This window comes from Ochotona princeps, chromosome 7, assembly GCF_030435755.1.
Source record: "Ochotona princeps isolate mOchPri1 chromosome 7, mOchPri1.hap1, whole genome shotgun sequence".
In the NCBI taxonomy this organism is placed as follows: domain Eukaryota; kingdom Metazoa; phylum Chordata; class Mammalia; order Lagomorpha; family Ochotonidae; genus Ochotona; species Ochotona princeps.
In genome coordinates, this window is record NC_080838.1 from 10,618,862 (window position 1) to 10,639,243 (window position 20,382).

Here is a 20,382-nt window from a genome sequence, read left to right on the forward strand (position 1 = left end):
GATTACATTGAGTCATCACATCTCTCACCCAACATGTTTGTAAAGCCATCCCTCTCCACCACACACTGGAATCTGCTGGGGGATATAAATTATAACATTTACCTAAGCTGGCATTTTCTTCCCGAAAAGTCCCATTCCAATCCCCAGGTTTAAAAGAAGTTCCCTTCAGGTAAAATCATTTTACTGAAAACATCACCATAGTGCTCATTTGTCCTCCCACAATGGGAAAATGTTACAAGGAATACACTGGTGAACACCCAAATTACAAAGAGACTGGGGCCTGGAACTCAGCCTTCTAAAACACTCGAAGTAAAAGCATTTGCCCCAAATCAGTGGATGAAGAAGGCAGATACCATGAATAGGTCACCGCTCATTCTGTAAGACCTTAGTGGCTTTCCTTCCTGTTGGAGTTTGTGTCCTTCCTCCTTCCCCAGCTGCCCAGCCAGCAAGGTGGCTGGGTTATCTGAAAGCAGAAGTCAAAGGCAAGAGCTCTTTTGTTGGTAAAAACAATCTGTCCCATTCCATGGTGTGGCAGAGGAGAGAGCTGGGATTTCCACCCTATAGGCTGGTTGACTCCAGACCTCACACTTGACCACCACACTATACCAGCTCACAAAACAGTATCTACTCTCTTGGAGTAATATACTTGACCATGGAGTCAAAATGGAGATAAAAACTCCAATTTCCACCATTTGGTGCATTACCACAGAGAAATGTCAATTATATCCTAATCATTACATTTTCTGTGCATAAAAATAGCATGGGTAGGGGAGGGGGAACAGCAACCAAACTCTTCAGTCTCCCCGGGCATCTGCCATCTAATGATAATTGCTTCATCACAGACAGGCAGAATGTGGATACTGGTAAAAGGGAAGTTTTATAATTATAGCATCTAATGCCATCCTGTAGTCAACATGTGCCTCAAAGTGGAACTCAGTGGGACAAAGCAATGGAAGAAGAAGTGAAAGCAGAAAAAGCAACCCAAGACCAGAGGCCACAAGGCACTACCTTCAGGGAAAACCAGCATCTGAAGAGAAATTTTATGGCTGAGTACATATATCTTTTAGTAACTAATTCCTGCCCCAAAGGAAAAGAACAGCATGTACAGCAGGGGAATACCCCTGCCTCCCCACCCCCTCAAAAAAAAACATACATATTACTAGAAAAACTGATTTTTAAACACCCCCCCCCTCGTTCCCCATTAATAGCTGAGTCACCTTGGTCAATCTCTATACCTATACAAATTTTGAGTTGATCAAATAGCAAGATGGTTTCTTTGGTTTTCATTTGAGAGGCCAGGACACAGACAAAACTTCCATCCACTGGTTCACTCCCCCTCATGTCTGTAACACTTGGGATAGGACCAAGCCAAAGCTCGGAGGCAGAACACAATGCAGCTTTCCTATCTGAGTGGCATGGACCCAAACATCAGAGCCATGCTCACTGCCTCCCATGTCTGCATTGTCAGGATGGTGCGAGTAGGAAAGAATCAGAACATAAATGGGAAATCAGAGTCTCCATTGCCATCTTACCTGCTAGGATCAACACCTGCTCCTGTAAAATGGACTTAAAGCTAGCTCCTACAATGGAAGTATCCTCTGGCAGTCAAACTCACATACACAATTCATTGTGTTTATATCTCATATTCTTTCCTTTACCCAACAACCTGAACTCCAGACACTACCAAGCATACACCAGGCAACAGGGCAAAACCAATGCTCACAGCTACAGCTGTTGGACACGCTACAATGGCTGTCTTCAGGGAGCTTCCCCTCCAATCCTAGACCGGGAACTAACAAGATCCAATTCGTACACTAATCTGCTCCCAAACCATAGTTTGGCACTACCAGTGGTAATCTGGATATAAGTAATATATCTTAATTACAGCTTCTATTAGGGTAACTGTAATGTATTTATCAGGTAAAGAAACTAAGTATTAAACAGTAGCTGAAAACATCCTTTTAAAATAAGTTACTTAAAAATAGGTACCACACACCTAAACCTACTGACAAATTTAGTTATCACACAAGCCAACTGACATGACATAACAGGAAGAAAACCGCACTGATGCAATTTTTAAAGAAAGTTTCACCGAAATCTAAAAAAGCTTATTGCCCTGTCAGTTTACAAGTTATATACTAGCTACATGTTCAATGACAACATGAGCACACAATCCTATGTGTGCATATCAAAAACATGGAAAATTCTATTTTAAAAAGTGAGCTGGGATTAGGAGATTGGGGCTGTCACTGGGGTGCAGCAAATTAAGCCGCCACCTGCAATGCTCTCACCCCGCAAGTGCACAGTTCTCTCAGCTGCTCCACTTCCTGTCCACACCCCGCTGCTGTACCCAGGAAAGCAGAAGATGGTTCACGTGCTTGGGCCCCTGCCACTCACAGGAGAGACCCAGAAGGAATTTTAGGCACTTGGCTTTGGTTTGGCTCAACCCCAGCTGTGGCACTGAGGGAGTGAAACAGCAGATGGACAATCTGTTTCTCACTATCCATTACTCTGCTTTTGAAATAAATACTTTTTAAAAAGTTCTAAGGTGATTCAGATCTAACAAGTAACACAAGAGAGAAAGAGGGAGAATCTATGGAGTGCAAGAGACTGAAGACTGAAATGAATAGGGGCCAAGTAGTGGATGATATTAACCACGTCAAGGATAATTATATTCTAAGTTTTTTTTTTTTGAGGTGCACACTCAAGTATTTATGGGTGCAATAAGATAACTGTGGGTGAAATCCTCAAAGTATCATCTGCAGGGAGTGACAGGTAGAATGACAGATGAATCAAAGATAGACTGGAGACAACTGAAGAGGCAGGGCTTATACAATTGAGGTGTTAGAAGTATTTTCCTAAATACAGAATGCTGTAATGTAAGCCCACTGCAATGTGCTCACTGGAATTCAAGCACCTTTGACCCATTCCACCACCATGCACACAGTACAAAAGAGCTGGTCTTCAAGAACCCTGCCATGGCCTTGCCATTTACAGAAAAGTCTCAGAACCACAGCACGGAAGCACAGTCCTGATTCTGCTTTCACCCCTTCACTCACTCCTCTTAAATTCTCTGTATCAAATCTTTGTTACATTAGCTTATCATTAAACTCTTTTTGAAAGTGATGACTTATCACAATGCTTAATCCTTTCCTACTCCAGTCCTAAGTACTTTCATAATACATATACACTTCAATTTATCATGAAACCTCATCATAAGACTTGAAGAGAATTCTCAATTTTTCCTAAAACACAGATATTCAAAATTTTCAATAAGTGGCTTTCATCTTCATGTTTGCATATTCCAGTTGTGTCCTGCAGCAATCCACTTGTGAACTGATGCACTTCAACTCACCCCACTGCACCGGAGCATTACTGCGCACATTTTTAATAAGGTTGAACTTGACTGTCAGTACGTTTTTATGTTCACTTTTTCCTCTACGGCTGAGAGGAGCTTACCTCAAATACTGTTTCAAGGCACTGGTTATCGTCTTCACTTCCCAATCTACAGAATTCTCTAGGTCCAGCTCATTGCATGTTTTTGCGTCTAGTAAGCAAAAAAGAATATTAAAAAAAAAAATTAAAACTCTAAACATTCAAAGTCTCCATTAACAAAACTTACATTTTTTAAATGGCCAAACCACAATCAATCCTAATGTTTCCTACAAAAATATGACACACAATTTCTTCATAATACTACAAAGCATCTAGATATCTCCAATGCTTTCAACAGTCTGTAGTACAGATCAAAGCAAAAGGATATGGGTTGGACTGTTTGTGAGTAAAGAAAAATTAGACATACTATGGTACTTCAACATCCACAGCTGTATTTCATATTTAGCTATCATCACCATCTTATTTGACAGAGAGAGAGAGAAAGTAAGAGTAAAACTGACAGCACAATCCCATCAGCTGGCTCATTCTCCAAGTTTCCACATTGGCAGAGAAGGAGGTGATCAAAATTGTGAACTCTATCCACGTCTCCCAGGGTGACAGGAACTCTGTTAACTGAGCCATCACTATTGTTTCCCAGAATCTACATTAGCCAAGCACCTAGAATCAGGGGCCAGAGTTGGGTTTCAAACGCAGGTATTCCAAACTGCAACGTTGGCCTCGGAACCACCAAATCAAACCCTGTGCCAACATAGCTGAAAGTGCTCTTCAGTGCCCCTGGCTTACAGCCTGTGGTAGTTTCTGGTGCTGGCGTTCGGTTCAACATGTTTTATGGGGGTGATGTTGCTATCACACTGCATTATGGCAGAGGAAACCTAGGGTGTCACCACTAATGACAAACTGACTTGCAGAATGACAAGCCAGTAAGAGAAAGAATGATAACTACGGTCCCACACTTCAAGATTTGTACTGATAATATTCTCTTGCTAAAGACAAATATCTGATCAACCAAAACAGAGGGCACATAAACTCTCAAACGCTATTATGGATAATTTTTTACATTAGCATCGGAATGCATGCACTCTAAGAAGAAATATTTATTGGAAGCCTCTGTTGACATTCATTCTAAATTAAAACTGCTTTTCGGTGCACCGAATGTATTGCTTCCCAATGCCCTTTCAGACAGCTAAGAAGTTCTGAAAGAAATACATGTAGCACCCCCCAAAAACTGAAATAAAATAGAAAGCAGGTAGAGGAGTTAGTGATATTAGGGAGAAGAAAAAAGTCAGTCCTGGTTCAAGTGAAATGGAATGATGGTGGGTAAGGCAGGCACTCAAGTATGGTGGCATCTGGGATCCCTAGGACCCTGGGCTGGGACACCTGGCACCCGCCAGGCAGCAGGGAGGAGTACGGTACCAGCACCACAAACATGGGCCTCACACCTGCCCTAGTGTAGATGAACCAAGTCACCCCACGCAAGTGAGCCTCAACCTTGCTCAGCTTCAGCTCTTCATCTGCCAAAAACAAAGTATAGAAACACTCTCGAAGAGAACTGAGAGCATCAAAGCTATCCTGAGAATTTATGCAGGTTTGCATCCATGATTAAATGTAGCAGGATAGTACTACAGCTGGGTCCCTGAAGAAGAAATGCATTCAGCAGTGATACCTGCCCAAAGGAAGGAGGTGGCAAATGGGTTATGACAGTTGACAGAAAGTCATTAACATCATCTTGCCTATTGTTCTATACTCTGGTCATGCAAAGGGAGAAAAAAAAAACTGCTTAATTCAGACATTGTTCTGGACTATTTAAAAAAAAAGCCTATTTGGGAAAAATTTTTCCCTCTACCTTAAAATGTAGTTGTCTACATAAGGGGAAAATCTTTTTAATATTTCCTCCTTCAAAGCACTGAGAAGAAAATTCTGTCAAGATGGGACCTCCACCCTGGGTCATGGTTTAAAAGTTCTAGGCTTGGGCATGATCAAGGGTGGATGACAACTCATTATGGGTCTCAAACTTTTTGACAACAGAGTAAAACAGTAAATGATGGTTATTTCACAGGCATAACACCATACATATGAAGTCAATCACTCAAAGGTCTGGAGACTTTTTCAAGCCTTCAACATTTCTTGATTACAGCAACTGACAGCAACATGCAATAAACTACAACAATGGCAATTGACACTGATTACATTTTGATCAGTTCCTACAATTCAGAACTCATTTGTTACCGAGCTTGTCAGACAAGCCAAAGATACATTCAAGAAATCAAATTAAGCACCCTGATTAAAGATGCAATCCTTTATAACTAGGACTAAATAATTCTGTTCTAAAGGCTTTGCCAACCAATTACTTCTGTAACTGAATATTCTGTCTCTCATTAAATCAATTATTTAAATCTCATTTTAACATACAAGTCAAATAACATTTTCAATCAACCTGCTACCAGCAAAATCACCATTTTAAAATCCAAGAGGCTTCTAAAGGAAATCTTTTATTTCCAACTTTCTACCAAAACATCATTCTGTATTTTGAAAATCGTATTCTCGCTAAGAAAAAAATAAGCCATCCTCCTAAATTAATGGACTAAAGAGCAGTTGTCACATCAGATGCTAGTAACTACACAGTGTCTGTGTTACTAATTCTCTATTAAATTTTCATTGTTTCCAAATAACTCAATCATCCAGAATAGTCCTTTACAATCAGTGGACACCCTGGGATGAAGCAGAACTGGAGAATAACTTACATGGAACTCAGAGGTAAAAATATTCTTGGTGTTTCCACTCAGAATATGCTTTACCATAAGTAAGGTTAAGATTGTTGCTTTCTTCCCAATCAAGCTACATGAACTCACAATATTGTTGAACAATCTCAATGAATATGAACAAAGACTCAACTTCCTATTTGGGCAGAAGCACAGATCACTTCTGCGAAACTGGAAAACTGGAGTCTATTTCACACGGCTGCCACCTCCCCGAGTCAACACTGAGTTAGATCCAATTTCAAAGTGCATGAAGGACTGACTGAATAGATTTTGAAAACATGCTTCATAATAAAAAATCATCATTGTTCTAGTTTAGTTTTCCCTTCAATCTGCATGATGAAGCTAACCTACAGGACATAGTAACTACGTTTATAGTGAAACTCATAGATTATTTTTATTTCTTGTTTTCTATGGCACTGCCTGAAAATAATACTATCATCCACCTTCTTTTTTTTTCTTCAAATTAGGTTTAGAAATAGCTACCAAATTCACCTGGCCACACAAACTACCAGTTTTTCCTTCTTTTACTTTGATGTTTCTATTAGAAAGAGGGGAAAAAGGAGCACATGATGGTTTTAATCACACCAATCCTGACCAACCCAAAACCACATTCATCTATTACACTCTTATCCCATTTGCCAAAACACCATGAACCCTGTCCGACAAAGATACTTCACCTAGTATTTTCTCCTGCCTTGTCCAAATGCTGCCACTTGCTATTAAGAAAACAAATAGAAAACAAAAAACTTCAGACTGGTATATCCTTTCTTAGTGACAGCAAAAATGAAAATCAAGGAAACGACATGTAGATGAAATGAAAGCCACCAAGTATTCACATGGACATCTCCTTATAGAAATCTAAGCTTGATCAGGTCCAGAGCAAGGCCCTGCTGGACACCCAATGGCCACGTCTTCAGCTCACAGGGTGGAGAGGCAAACACTCACCACCAATGGGAGGAACAACTGCCTTTGCCTTCGCCTGGGCTAGAAGAGTGCACAGGATGAACTCCACTGCTCCATGGAGTTCTCCACGGCCAATGGCCATCACTACTTCATGCTGGTATGAGGAATACGGGAAGAGAAGAGAAAGGAGAGGAAGAAGAAACGAGACAGGGGGAGGGGGAGGAGAAAGGAGGAGAGGAGAAAGCATGACACTATTTCCCTCTACTTCAATCCTATGTATGAAAGGGAAACATACCAGAGCAAAGAAAAAAGAAATGCGCAAGAGGCTAAACATATACCTAAATATTTAAGGAACACATGAAACACTTGACACAAACACAAGCTATTTTATGTGAAAATACTTATGAAAATAATCGACAAATAATCAGCTCTAGGGAACTAAAGAGAATCAAGTAAACAGTAGCTCACAGAGTTCTCTATCTGTGACCACAGATAAAGAGATTTATAAATCTCTTTAAACTTCCCAGATACATAACAATTGGACCTTTTACTTCTGTAAGAAAAATGCAATAAAAATACACTTCCAAAACTCTCAAACTTGGGGCCCAGTGTAATAGCCTAATGGCTAAATCCTCGTTTGACTGCGCCGGGATCCCATATGGGCACTGGTTCTAATCCCAGCGGGCTTGCTTCCCATCCAGCTCCCTGCTTGTGGCCTGGGAAAGCAGTCAAGGACAGACCAAAGCCTTATGATCCTGTACCTACAAGAGACCCAGAAGAGGCTCCTGGCTCAACTCAGCTCCAGCCGTTGTGTGGCCACTTGGAGAGTGAATCAGCAGATGAAAGATCTTCCTGTCTCTCCTCCTCTCTGTATATCTGACTTTTCAATCAAAATAAATAAATTTTTAAAAGAAATTCTAATTCGAAATAAACATTGCTTTCAGTAACCATCGTCTTTTACTAGTTAAAAAAAACACAATATTGAAAATTTGGCAGGTTCTTTCATCTTTTTTTCCTCTTTACGATATAACCTTACAACAACATAAGGAGGTGAGAAAAGCTGAAGAGAAATAGTAACTATGGTATTGTAGAAAGGTTTTTCAAAAAGCTCATGGAAAATCATTTTCGTGCAAAAAAAACTTAAAAACAGATTTATCATAATAAGCATTTTCCATAATTTTTTTAAATATAAACTATTTTCAACACAATAAAATCTTCTTGCTAAAACAAATACAAAATTAGTTTCATTTGAATACTTATTTGACATGATATAAATATCTTCAGGAAATCAAACTGATTAGTAAATAGTTCAGTCTATTTTGTCAAGGTACTTTGTAGGTTAAAAATAACAAGAAAGTACTATTAATGTCAATGAAAATCTAACGTTTTTTCAGATGATCTTAAATTCATGCCAGAGATGAACTATTAAGAAAAACAAAGCTGAACTATGTAGCCTTCCTAAATGAATAATTCGATAAGTCACAAGTATGCTCTAACCTCCTCTGTATTATTATCAAAAACATCACATTTCCCCTGCCAGTAAATGGAATGGGCATGACGTCTCAACTCTGAGTCTGAAAGGAAGTGAAGGCCGTTTTCCAGGTCATGAATTTTTGAGGCTTTAAATATTTAAAACCACCCTGTAAGTGAAGGGCTATCTGGAGACTTTTCCCACAAGCAGATGAAACTACCACCTGAGTTCAGCAATGCTGTGGTAAGTGGGATTTTTAGGAGATTAAGAACAAATTTTGAGACTGATTAACACTTCCAGGTCACCACAGGTTCTCTTATTCAAACCTGCTTTGAATGTGAACAAGATGATTGTAAAAATAATCCCAGATCTTATGACCAACCTACCACCAAAATGAGCCTGTCAGTCAAATTCCCCCACCTCTGACACCAACAGTGGCTTCCAGTTCTGTTCACTTGAGCACCATCTTGGACATGAGAGAAGTGTTTCTAATTTTAACATTAACTAAAAACAGATGCTGCAATCCCATTAAACTCTTCCAGCTGCTACTGAACCACTAGCAACCTGAGTCTGTTTAATCTGGAGACCACTAATGGTAAAAAGGAAAATCTGACTGCCAAAATTGTACACCCAAGTTAAACCAAAGACAGAAAATGAAAACAGCTCATGAAAGCGCATGTATTCTAAAAAGGGCTCTCCAACTGATGACGGGCAATTTTTCCCGTAGTTAATAGCTTTAAAAAAGATGTTGCTTATTAAATCCTTAACTCCAATACAGTCAAACAAGCCATCCCATCCATTACATGTCAGTTGATTTTATTCATCTGGGTTTACGCTTCCTAAACATGAGTCTTTGCTATGATGCCTTTCACATGCAGACAGGCGTTCACAGCATACCTGAGGGCACTGTGAATATTAATTGAACTGAGATATCACATTAATTAATATGTAGCAAGGCCAGTATGACAGATCGGTTTGACATGCAGGCCCTGAAGTCTGATGAGTTATCACCAACGCCCCCGAAGCGGCGGCTTTGGGGAGTGGAGAGGCGGAGCAGCGTCTTACAGGTGGCACTGCACTGGCAGCAGCGTGCAATGCAAAAGCGCTTTGTCATTCTCATAATGTCTGGGGTAATGAAATGAATTCACTTTCTGGCTTCCTCTAGTCTGCGGTGCCAAAGAACACTGTGTTATCAGCACAGATGGAGCATGCATGGATCTGGAGGAGAGCCTGGTGCGAACTACAAACAAGCCACTGTGAATACCAATGAAGCCCCGAGATTCAGACCCTCGCTGTCAAATGACAGCCTTGGAAGCCTCATAAAATCGAGCAATTTCCAGTGGTCTTGTCCAACCAACTGTAATGTCAAGGTTCTGGACAGGTAACTTGAAAGTCAGGCAAAGCACAGGAAGACACACGCCCATGAGCTGCATTCTTTTCTTCTCTCATTTCCTATCAAATAAAGAGGCAGTAGATAATCTATGCTGAGGCAGATTCTGAACCACTTCTCTGAGCCAACTGTCTCTGCACAGGAAACAACTCAACCCAGGCAGCTGAAAAGCATGGATTCACAAGTACACTGCACATTGCTATGAATGATGAAGCTGTGAATCAATGAACATGAACAGATAATGCATAGAAAAATGATTAGAAAAGAGGCATACCCATTAACATACTCAGAAGTCTCTGGACCTTTGAACTCACCCCCACAACTCTGTACAGTCCTTGGTCATTTATACCTATAGAAAGAGACAACATGTTAGCAAAATGCAAGACCATATTCTAAAAGTGGTTATCGACATTTGCAATCAGGGTTTTTGTTAACTCACATTAGCAGCATTCCTGCTGATTATAAAAATAATACTTGACAAAAATAAGTGTTTCCTAACTTGTTTTTGCCAGCTTGGTATTTGTAAGTGGTAGGTGGAAAACAATCTCATAAAACAATGTTCCATGTCAACAAATGAAACCAATGTTGAGGAAGTGAGTCAAGAACCATGGATACGCTAAAATGTATATTCCCATAATTTGTCAAGATGTGTCACAAGTGCAATGTTTATTGTGTTTACTTGTTTATATTTCTCTCATGAATATTTAGCCTTTAAAAATTATATGTTGGGCCTGGTACAATGGCTCAGAGCTAACACCCTTGCCACAATCCCAAATGGGTGCCAGTTTGTGCCCTGGCTGCTCCACTTCCCTTCCAGCTCCCTGCTTGTGGCCTGGGAAAGCAGTAGAGCGTGGCCCAAAGCCTTGGGACCATGTAAACACACAGGAGACCAAAAACAATCTCCTGGCTTAAGATGGGCTCAGCTCTAGCCATTACAGCCACTTGGGAAGTAAACCAATGAAAGACTGTCTTTCCTTCTCTCTGTAGCTCTGCCTTTCCAATAAAAACAAACAAATGTTTTTAAATAATTCTGTGCTGATGGGGCCAGCACAATGGTGTAGCACACTAATCCTTCAACTACAAGCACCAGCATTCCATGTGGGCACCATATTGTATCTCAGCTGTTCCACTTCTAATTCAGCTCTCTGCTTATGGGCCTAGGAAAGCAGCTGAGGATGGCCCATGTCTTTGGGCCTCTACACCCACATGGGAGATCTGGAAGAAGCTCTTGGTTCCTGGTTTCAGATCAGCTCAGCTCTGGCAGTTACTGATGCTTGAGTAGTTAACCAGTGAATGGAAGATTCTCTCTCCTTCTCTCTCCATGGAAAAAAATTGCCTTTCAATAAAAACAATTTTTTAAAAAAGTATATGTTGAGGATCAGTACATAAAAGGAAATCACTGGACGATTCTCAAGACCTCAGGAATTCATTGAGAATTAAAGTGAGACACAATATTCACAAGAAAATAAATTTGAAAACTACAAAATAATTCTACAGTCTATAGAGGGAGGTGCTCTGAAACTTTGAAAGAAGAGCCCTGAAAGCTCAACAGCACAATACTAAGTCAAGGCACCTTATCTCTGCAGATACCTGAAGACCAAGAGACCCTGAGCACAACAGAAAATGAAGGCCAGAAAGCACACTGTCAAGTGCTGAGCAGATGTGCTTATTAGGATTCTAATCTGAATAAGCCACTTGTAAAAGACATCTATGAAGCAACTAGAACACTCTGAGTAGCACCAACACTGTTATGGAAGAAAAAAGCATGTTTTTTAAAGTTGCATACTGTCATTCTTCCTTGCTAAAATCAGTATTGTCACTTTCTTTATTCCTCCTCCTTGCCTTTTCTTTAGTTATTTGTCATCTTGGATTTGCTTTAAGAGAGAAACAGGGATAGATAAAGCAACTGTGGCAAAATGTTAGTAACTGGAATCTGAATGATATTATCAATCTATTCTACCCTTAAAAATGTTCATCACAAAATAATGATTCCCAAAGGGGTGAGTCATTATCTTGACTTCCAAAGAGTTGCAGCTTTCTGGCTGCAGGCTTAGATTCTGCACAATGAATGTCAACAAGCACACAAGAGGTTGAGGATTTGAGGTCTTTAAGCTCCAGTGTTTCCACACAATAGAAAACTTAGCAACTGAAAGCCCATGCTATTTACCCACTCTGCTTCACTTTCTCTTCCCCTCCCAGCGAAGGGGGATCTAAAAAGAATTATGACAGAGTCAAAAGAATGGGACTCAAGTCCAACCAGTCGCTGCTAAGCAAGTCAGAAAGCCTCTGTCCATCTCCAGGACACATCAGACCTGAGGGGGCTACGTCCTGAGAATAAGACAACATGTGAGTTCTGTAAATGTTAAGATGTGAAACATACTAGAACTCTGCCTTGCCAAAAATCAGTGCTTTTCTTTATTTCCTCGTTGTCACTTATTATTCTTTACCCATTTTTCTGAAGCTTCTCAAATGTCCTTTTTCTTTGTGTTATGATCTACATTTTGACCACACCTACACACAAAACACACTGAATTCCTAAATCTCCAAATGTGACTGGACAAGGGTTCTTCAAAAAGTCTGTGGAAATTACAACTTACAACAAAAACAAACAAAGCAAAATTAAAGTTTCCGTGCGCATCTGATGCAGCAGTAAAGATGACCCCTGGGCTGCATGCAACCCCATACAGAGTTCGAGGCGTGGCTCTGCTTCCGATTGCAGCTCCCTGTTGATGTGCACCCCTGAGAGGCAACAAGTCAGACCCAAACGCGTGGCTCTCTGCCACACATACAAAGCCTGGACAGAGTTCCAGGCTCCTGACCTCAACCCGACCCAGTCTAAGCTCTGTGGACATTTCTAGTGTGAACTAGTGGTGGGATATTTCTCACACTCTGCCTCTTAAGTAAAAACGTTTTTCTTGTAACAGGTAAGTTTAATTTGGTGCAAAAATTGTTCAAACCTTTCTATAATATACACTTTACATGAATTGAAGACAACCTCATTTAGACAGACCTCTTAAAACAATTTACAACACGGTCACCAACGTCACTGGCATCCTTATCAGGAGAGGATATTTGGACACAGATAAGCACAAAGGGAAGGCTATGTGAGGACAGTGGAAGAGCACAGGCTGTATAAAGAAACCTACCCTGCCAGGACCTTAAAGTTGAACATCAAGCACTCAAAACCAGAGAAAATGCCTTTCTCTTGCTGAAGTCCTCCAGTGTTAAACTTGACTATGGCACCTGAGCAAACTGTGCCCCCAGTTCTATTATCCCATTAGCGTCCCAAGACCTAGAATAGCAAGTGTGAAGCCGTCCAGCATCCACAAACCTACGTAGAACACTTGCGAATCACAGCTGCAGCAAAGCTCCTTCCTTATGGGAAGCTCCCGGCCACATGGAGGAAAAAAAAGGAAATTTCCCAGAGGCATGCCACTGAGAGCCCTTCCTGCCTGCTCCATGAGGGGGGTAAAAAAAGGCATGTCTCATTCCTTCCTTCTCATGGATGAGAAAAGGGCAGGCCCAGAAGCCGAATATCCCAACGGATTTCTCTTTTTTGCAATGTTGCTATTATTTAAGAAACTTACAATAGTTTGACCTCAGTGTCAGAGACAAAAGGGCAAGTCATGCTCTACATTGTGTGCCACTATGGAAACTGCCCGAAGAGTGTAGAGAGATAGAGTGAACGTGTTACTTCAACAACAATCATCACTCCGTGCTGCTGGTAATCACTATCAGATAACTGATCAAGCTCAAATTCATCAACCTTAGAGGAAGAGTTAATTGCTAATGCATAATAAAAGGTGCAAGGGGGAATGAAAGCCACTCAACAGCTTTTTTTTTTCTTAATGTGATTTAAATAAAACTACAAAAGAATCTTGAAAACAGTGCCTTAAATACTCAAGTCTTGCCAAATTTTCTGTTTCTTGTCATCTCTCCTAAAGGCTGTGGACTAACAACGTGAGAATGTAAGCATGCTTTGTATCTAGGAACGGCTATACATTCATACAAAAGAAATCCAATGTATTTAAGGAGTACAGAGCAAGCAATACGCCAAGTCATTTTAGTAAGTCTATCATATTCTTTCCCATCTCTCTTCCAATTTCTCTCTGCCAAAGAACCACCCTTTCTAGTCACCAAGTATCAGAAATTCATCATTATTTGACTTTTCATTTTCTCAATTCAACAAGCCCACGTATACGCTTGCTGAAAACTTTAGACTCAGCTGTGCTTCCTGAACAGTCTTCAATGTCATGCACACTTTATGAAGGAGTCCTGACAAGGCAACACACACAAACCAGCAACGATACTGAACATCAGCGTCTTTTGTTCCTCCGGGTTTTCATTTTTTCTAACCATTTCTGTTATCTATGGTCTTTTCCACCCCCATTGTTAGAGCAAGCCATCAGCTCAGGGGCTGGCATTGTGGTGTAGCAGACTCAGCTCACACCAATGCTTCCTTATGACTGGTTGCCATGGCCATGTATCCTAGTTAAAGATAGTCTTTTTTTTTTTTTTTTTCAAAAAATTAAACCAGAAAAAACAGTAACCTTTGGGGCCAGCATGGTGGCATAGCAAGTAAAGCCACTGTCCATACAGTGGGTCCATACAGGTGTCAGAGCTCTGCTGTTCCATTTCCATCTAGATCCTTGCCAATGACCTGGGAAAACACAGGAGGACCCCTACACACAGGTGGGAGATCCAGAGAAGATCCTGGTTCCTGGCTTAGGCCTAGCCAAGCCCTGGCTGTTGTAGCGATCTGGGGAATGAACCAGCAGATGGAATCTCTCTCCCTCAACTCTGTCTTTCAAAAACAAATAAAATAAGTATTTGAAAATAGAGACAGAAAGATAGAAGAAAAAAAAAAAAAGCATTGCTCTTCTCCCTTGCATTCAGAACCTAGGCAGAAAGTAGCAGTTACTCCGGGTTCTCATATGGGTGATGGGAACTACCCACAAATACAAGCTTCGTACCTAATCCATAATGTGCAGCCTGAGGAGAGAAGCTTACTGAAAACCTAGTATTTTATTGGTCCATCATATTTACAAAGTCTTACAAAGTAGAAATATTTTTTTCTGTAACCAAAAGTAGTTTCAAAATAAAAGGAGCAGGCTTTCATTTGTCTCAACTATGAAACAGCAAACAAGCATGACGAGAAAAGCGGAAGGAAGTAAAGTCCAGGAGAAGGAGGGGAGGAAGCAGAAAGACAGGAGGTACCCAGCAAAGGAGAGCAGGAATGGGGTTGTGCTCCACAGCTTTAGTCCAGACGGCTCCACTTCCAATCTAGCTCTCTGCTAAAGAGAGAAGATAGCAGATGATATGGCCCAAGTGCTTGGGTCTCTGCAACTCAGGTGCAAGAACCAAACAATTCTGGCTCCAGGCTTCAGCCTGGCCCAGTCCCTACCTCTGTGGCCACTTGGGGAATGAACCGGAGAATGGAAGCTTGGTCTCTCTTTCTAACTCTGCCTTTCAAATAAATTAAGTACATCTTGGTGGAACGAGCAAGCCATCAAATCAACTGCACATTGTCCAACCTTCACAGGCACCCAGCGCATAACCACAATGGCACCTGCCAGGGCCTGCCTCACCTACCTGTAGCTGTTGCAGCGTACTCAACTCCGAAAGAATGCTGTCATCCACCAATAACTGAGTCCTTGCCATCATCTGCAAGGATGTTCACATGGAAAAGTCACCTGACAAAAATGTTCTTCCCCTTATCCTCATAAATTTATGCATCTGTCATGCACTTATTCACCTCGTATGTGCTGAGTGCTATTCCAGCTGTCCAAGAGCTATCAGTGAATAAAATTCCATCCAAAACATACCTTGACAGTAAGATGCTGGACTGTACCAGCAATGTAAGGACACAAACAGCAGAACGATGCACTTATGGCTGCTTATGAAGGACTATACTAATTGCAACAATATGGGAGAAATCAGCTGGGGAAAGGGAATTTGGAGAGGGGATAATGGAAACCCCAACGTCTAAGGAAATGTATAAAAATCAAAAATAACATAGAAGGGGGAAAAAAAGAAAAAAAATCCATCCAAAACTTTAAAAATCCCACTTTTCCTTTCATCAGCCCATGTCAACATTCCCCCTTTCTGAACAAATAATCCCATGCCACTTAACACCTGACTACATGTAAAGCAAGCCCACAGTCTCTTCATCACAATTCCCCAAAGGTCTGAATGCTCGACCTAACATTAGCATACTCAAGGCTGGATTCTTGTCACTCAGTGTGCAGGTTTGCACTTCATTTTGCTGAATGTAATTTCCATACCATTTCTATAGAAATGTTTTTTTGAAAGGTACACTTCAAAAACTGTGGGAATTAGAATCCAAAATTTCATTTTGGTGAGAATTTTGAAAGCCATGTTTATGAAGAGTCTTCAAAAGCTTTTCGGAAATGTGCACCATGAAAAAAAAATACAAAGATTTAAAAAACTTTGAGCACCTAAATAAATTTACCTTCAAAAGTTTTATTCATTTGAGAGACAGAGACACAAATGCCAAAAATCACAAAGCAGCCAAGGTCAGACAAGAGCTGGGAGCCTGAAGCCAGGAACTCAATCTAAGCTTCCTAACCTCAGTGTCAGAAACTCAACAACTTGAGCCACCTGGGTATGCCACCCCCGGGGTATGCCTTAGCAGGAAACTGGAATCAAGAGCTAGAACCAGCATCAAATCCAGATACTTCAAGATGAGATGTGGGCATCCTAACTAGCAAGCTCTAATGTCTATTCCTAAGCATATCTCCAAAGTCTAATTTCCCATGAATGTTTTTACAGTACCCACATATGCTATACAGTGTATGTCCCATACAATCTTCTCAAATTAAAAATACAAATTCCAAAACACATCCAGCCTGCGATTTTTCAAGTGAACAACTGTGGGTTTATATTCCATATTTCCTCCCAAAACATACGTGATATTACAACAGGTAGGTAGCCTGTGTTTATTTCAATAGCTTTTATGATACAGAATTGGGACAAAATGAACATCACAATTCAGAACAGAAAAATCAAAGTTAAAATAACCATATTATGTCTTTTTCAGCACACAGAGGATCATGGATACATTTTCATTAATACTTTCTAACTTTACACAAAACTTGATCATCTGATCAACATTTTTAACCTAAACACAACCCTCAAAATCTTTACCAAATGAGATAGGCTCTCACAAGTGAAGGTAAGTTTCTCTCCGTTACAGAAATGAACATCTGACAACAGCTATTCCTAGGAAAAGGTAAAATCCAATGTGTCTTCCTTGCTGTCACCTGTCTCCTCCAATCTCCCACAATTCTGTCACACAGCTTTACCTACATCTTCCTGAAGGGTCCAACTGCAGGAACGAGTCACATCTCATCAGTATCTCTGACCCACTGTCTTCTCTCTCAGCATCAAATGATGCCAACAGAGCCTCAGTGCATCCCAATCAACAAAACACCTGCAGGAGCCAACAGTGGGTGCCAGTGTGCACACTGCACTTGAGCATGTACAGAAGAGGAGAGAATGTAACGCACAGCTCTGGGGCAATGAAAGAAATGAAATTCATGAGGGCTGACACATCCACTTCTACCACCAAGGCGGGGTGGCTGTGTCCTGCCTGCTCTCTGCTGCTGTCACAGAGCACTGCTCAGACTGGCCGTTTAGGATGCACAGAAATTCATGTGGCTGGTGATTCTGGCAACTGGAAAGTAAAAGAGAGGATTCATCTTGCTGCAGCACCCCACAGTGGAAGGCAGAAGAGCAAGGGCGTGCAGGTGTGTGTACACACAGCGAGGCAGGGACTCCTCCCGTAATCAAGACCTCGCTTCTTGAAATAACTCCCTCAGTCAAGAAGATGCATTAATCATCCTAGAGGTCAATCACTGGGGATTAAGTTTCCGACACATGAACTCTGGGGGACACATTCAAACAATGGTAGGCTGCAAATGTGAACCAAAAAAGAAAAAGAAAAAAGTTAGCAATGAGAAAAAGGGAAGCAGAAAAAATGGCTATTTTTAAAAAAAGGTAAGCAGGAAGGAAAAAAAGTTGGAAATAAATGTTAGCAATGATATAGTAATTCATTTCCTGTGATTTTCATAACTGCATACTCACTGTATGCTATGCATCGATATAGAAAAACGAATGCAACCTAACACTGCTGAGACAAATCACTGTATATGTACTGAACATTTCATGCATATCTAAATATCAATTATAACATATCAATTCTACATTTTACACATAACTTAAAACATTAACCAATCTTGACAAACTGTTGACAACCCAATGGGTGGAGGGAGAACTTGGCATAGTAGGCTAATGCCTGAAGTCCTTGCCTTGAAAGTGCCGAGATCACAAATGGGCATTGGTTTCCAGGCTGTTCCACTTTACTTGCAGCTCCCTGCTTGTGACGTGAGAGAGCAGTAGAGGTCGGCCCAAAGCCTTGGGATCCCGCACATGCATGAGACACACAGAAAAGTCTCCTGGCTTCAGATCAGCTCAGCTCCAGACATCACAAACACTTGAAGAGTGAACCACCAGATGGAGGATCTTTGTCTCTCCTCACTGTATATCTGACTTTTCAATAAAAGTAAATAAATCTTTTTTAAAAAATCAGAAAAGGCAGTAAATGTGGAATGACTAGAAAAATAATGAGTAAATAGCCTTATAACGTACTTGCAGATTATATGCTATAAAGGTGACTCAATGAAAGGCAATGGAGAAATGAAGAAATGCTGATCTACTTGTTTCAGGCAACAAGTAGGTTGCAAATGTGTATGGTAATGTGTTCCCTACATGTATTTACCATGAATCCTCAATAAATGCTAGGAATGATTGTCTGTACAGTAACCATTTTCCAGGCTATAAGCTGCAGGAGATCACACAAAAGTAAACAGGCTCACATAAAAGGCACCCTTCCAAGATACTGAATATATTTCTGACATTTTTAAGGTTCTGTCAAAGAGTATATATTTATACTAAACTGGCTTTAAACACAAGCAGACAAAACCTAGGAGGAATGTCTTTGTGCCATCAAAGACAGTCACACACCATCAAAAATTCCAGATACTGTGTTAACCAATTTTTTTTTCTTTTTTTTTTTTCAATTATTTAACTTCATTAATTACATTGTATTATGTGACACAATTACATAGATACTTGGGTTCTCCCCACCCCTCCCCAAACCCTCCCACCATGGTGGATTCCTCCACCTTGTTGCATAACCACAGCTCAAGTTCAGTTGAGATTCCCCCATTGAAAGAGTATACCAAACATAGAGTCCAGCATCTTATTGTCAAGTTCAACGGCTTCTTAGGTATACCCTCTCTGATCTGAAGACAGAGCCAGCAGAGTATCATCCCAGTCAATTGAAAGCTCCAACATACCATCAGCAAAAATTTACATCATTATGGAATTAATTGACATAGTAATGAGTAACCAATATGGTAAAAGTAAATGCGGGTTCCCAGTCACCTTCTGTGACCACCTCACCTATACTTCAATTTTAGTTTATACACAACATATAACATTCAAAACATAACATGTTATACATAACATCATATCATCTTAAATTAAGGCAAACATGTGGTATTTAACCTTTTGGGATTGGCTCATTTCCCTTAGCATTATGGTTTCCAGTTTGGCCCATTTGGCCACAAAGAACTGCATTTTGTTTTTTTTAATAGCTGAGTAGTATTCCATGGAGTAGATGAACCATAGCTTTCTTATCCAATCCTCTGTTGATGGGCATTTTGGTTGCTTCCATGTTTTTGCAATTACTGATTGTGCTGCTATGAGCATAGGAGTGCATGTTGGTTTCTCATAAAACAAGTGTTCTGGATATATTCCTAGGAGTGCTATTGCTGGATCATACGGTATGTTGAATTTGAGTTGTTTGAATATTCTCCATACTGATTTCCATAGAGGCTGTACCAGCCTGCAGCCCCACCAGCAGTGGAGTAGGGTTCCCTTTTCCCCGCAACCTCGCCAACAAGTGTTGTTGGTGCTTTTATTCATGTGGGCCAGTCTTACTGGCGTTAGGTGGTACCTCATTGATGTTTTAATTTGGATTTCCCTTATTGCCAGGGAACTTGAGCATTTTTTCATGTGTTTGCTTGCCATTTGGGTTTGTTCCTTTGTGAAGTGTTTGCCCATTTCCCGTGCCCATTTCTTGAGTGGCTTGTTTGTTTTGACATTTTGGTTGTTTTGTAGCTCTTTGTATATTCTGGAGATCAGCCCTCTATCACCTATGTCGTGTGCGAAGATCTTCTCCCATTCTGTGGGTTGCCTTTTTACTTTGTTGATTGTTTCTCTAGCTGTACAGAAGCTTCTTAGTTTGATGAGGTCCCAATTGTTTATTTTGGTCTCGATTTCTACTGCATTTGGAGTCTTTTTTAGGAAGTGAGGGCCTACCCCTAAGTGTTCCAGTGTGTTTCCAACATTTTCTTCCAAAAGTTTGAAGGTTTCTG

General features: G+C 40.6%; 1 protein-coding gene across 2 annotated transcripts in view; it reads right to left on the reverse strand.

Moving 5' to 3' along the window:
* ARHGAP10 (Rho GTPase activating protein 10) overlaps positions 1 to 20,382 on the reverse strand; it is a 333,273-nt gene that overhangs the window by 114,181 nt on the left and 198,710 nt on the right. The window contains exons 14-15 of one of the 2 annotated variants that reach the window (XR_009245824.1): positions 10,234 to 10,268; positions 3,460 to 3,547 (exon numbers count right to left, since the gene is read on the reverse strand). Coding sequence is in view for 1 of the 2 variants with exons in the window: in XM_058666789.1 (XP_058522772.1) it covers positions 3,460 to 3,547; positions 10,194 to 10,268 (163 nt within the window). In the remaining variant the exon portion in view is untranslated. Of the gene's footprint in view, positions 1 to 3,459; positions 3,548 to 10,193; positions 10,269 to 20,382 lie in introns of both variants that reach the window. The other variant, XM_058666789.1, reaches the window with a different exon arrangement.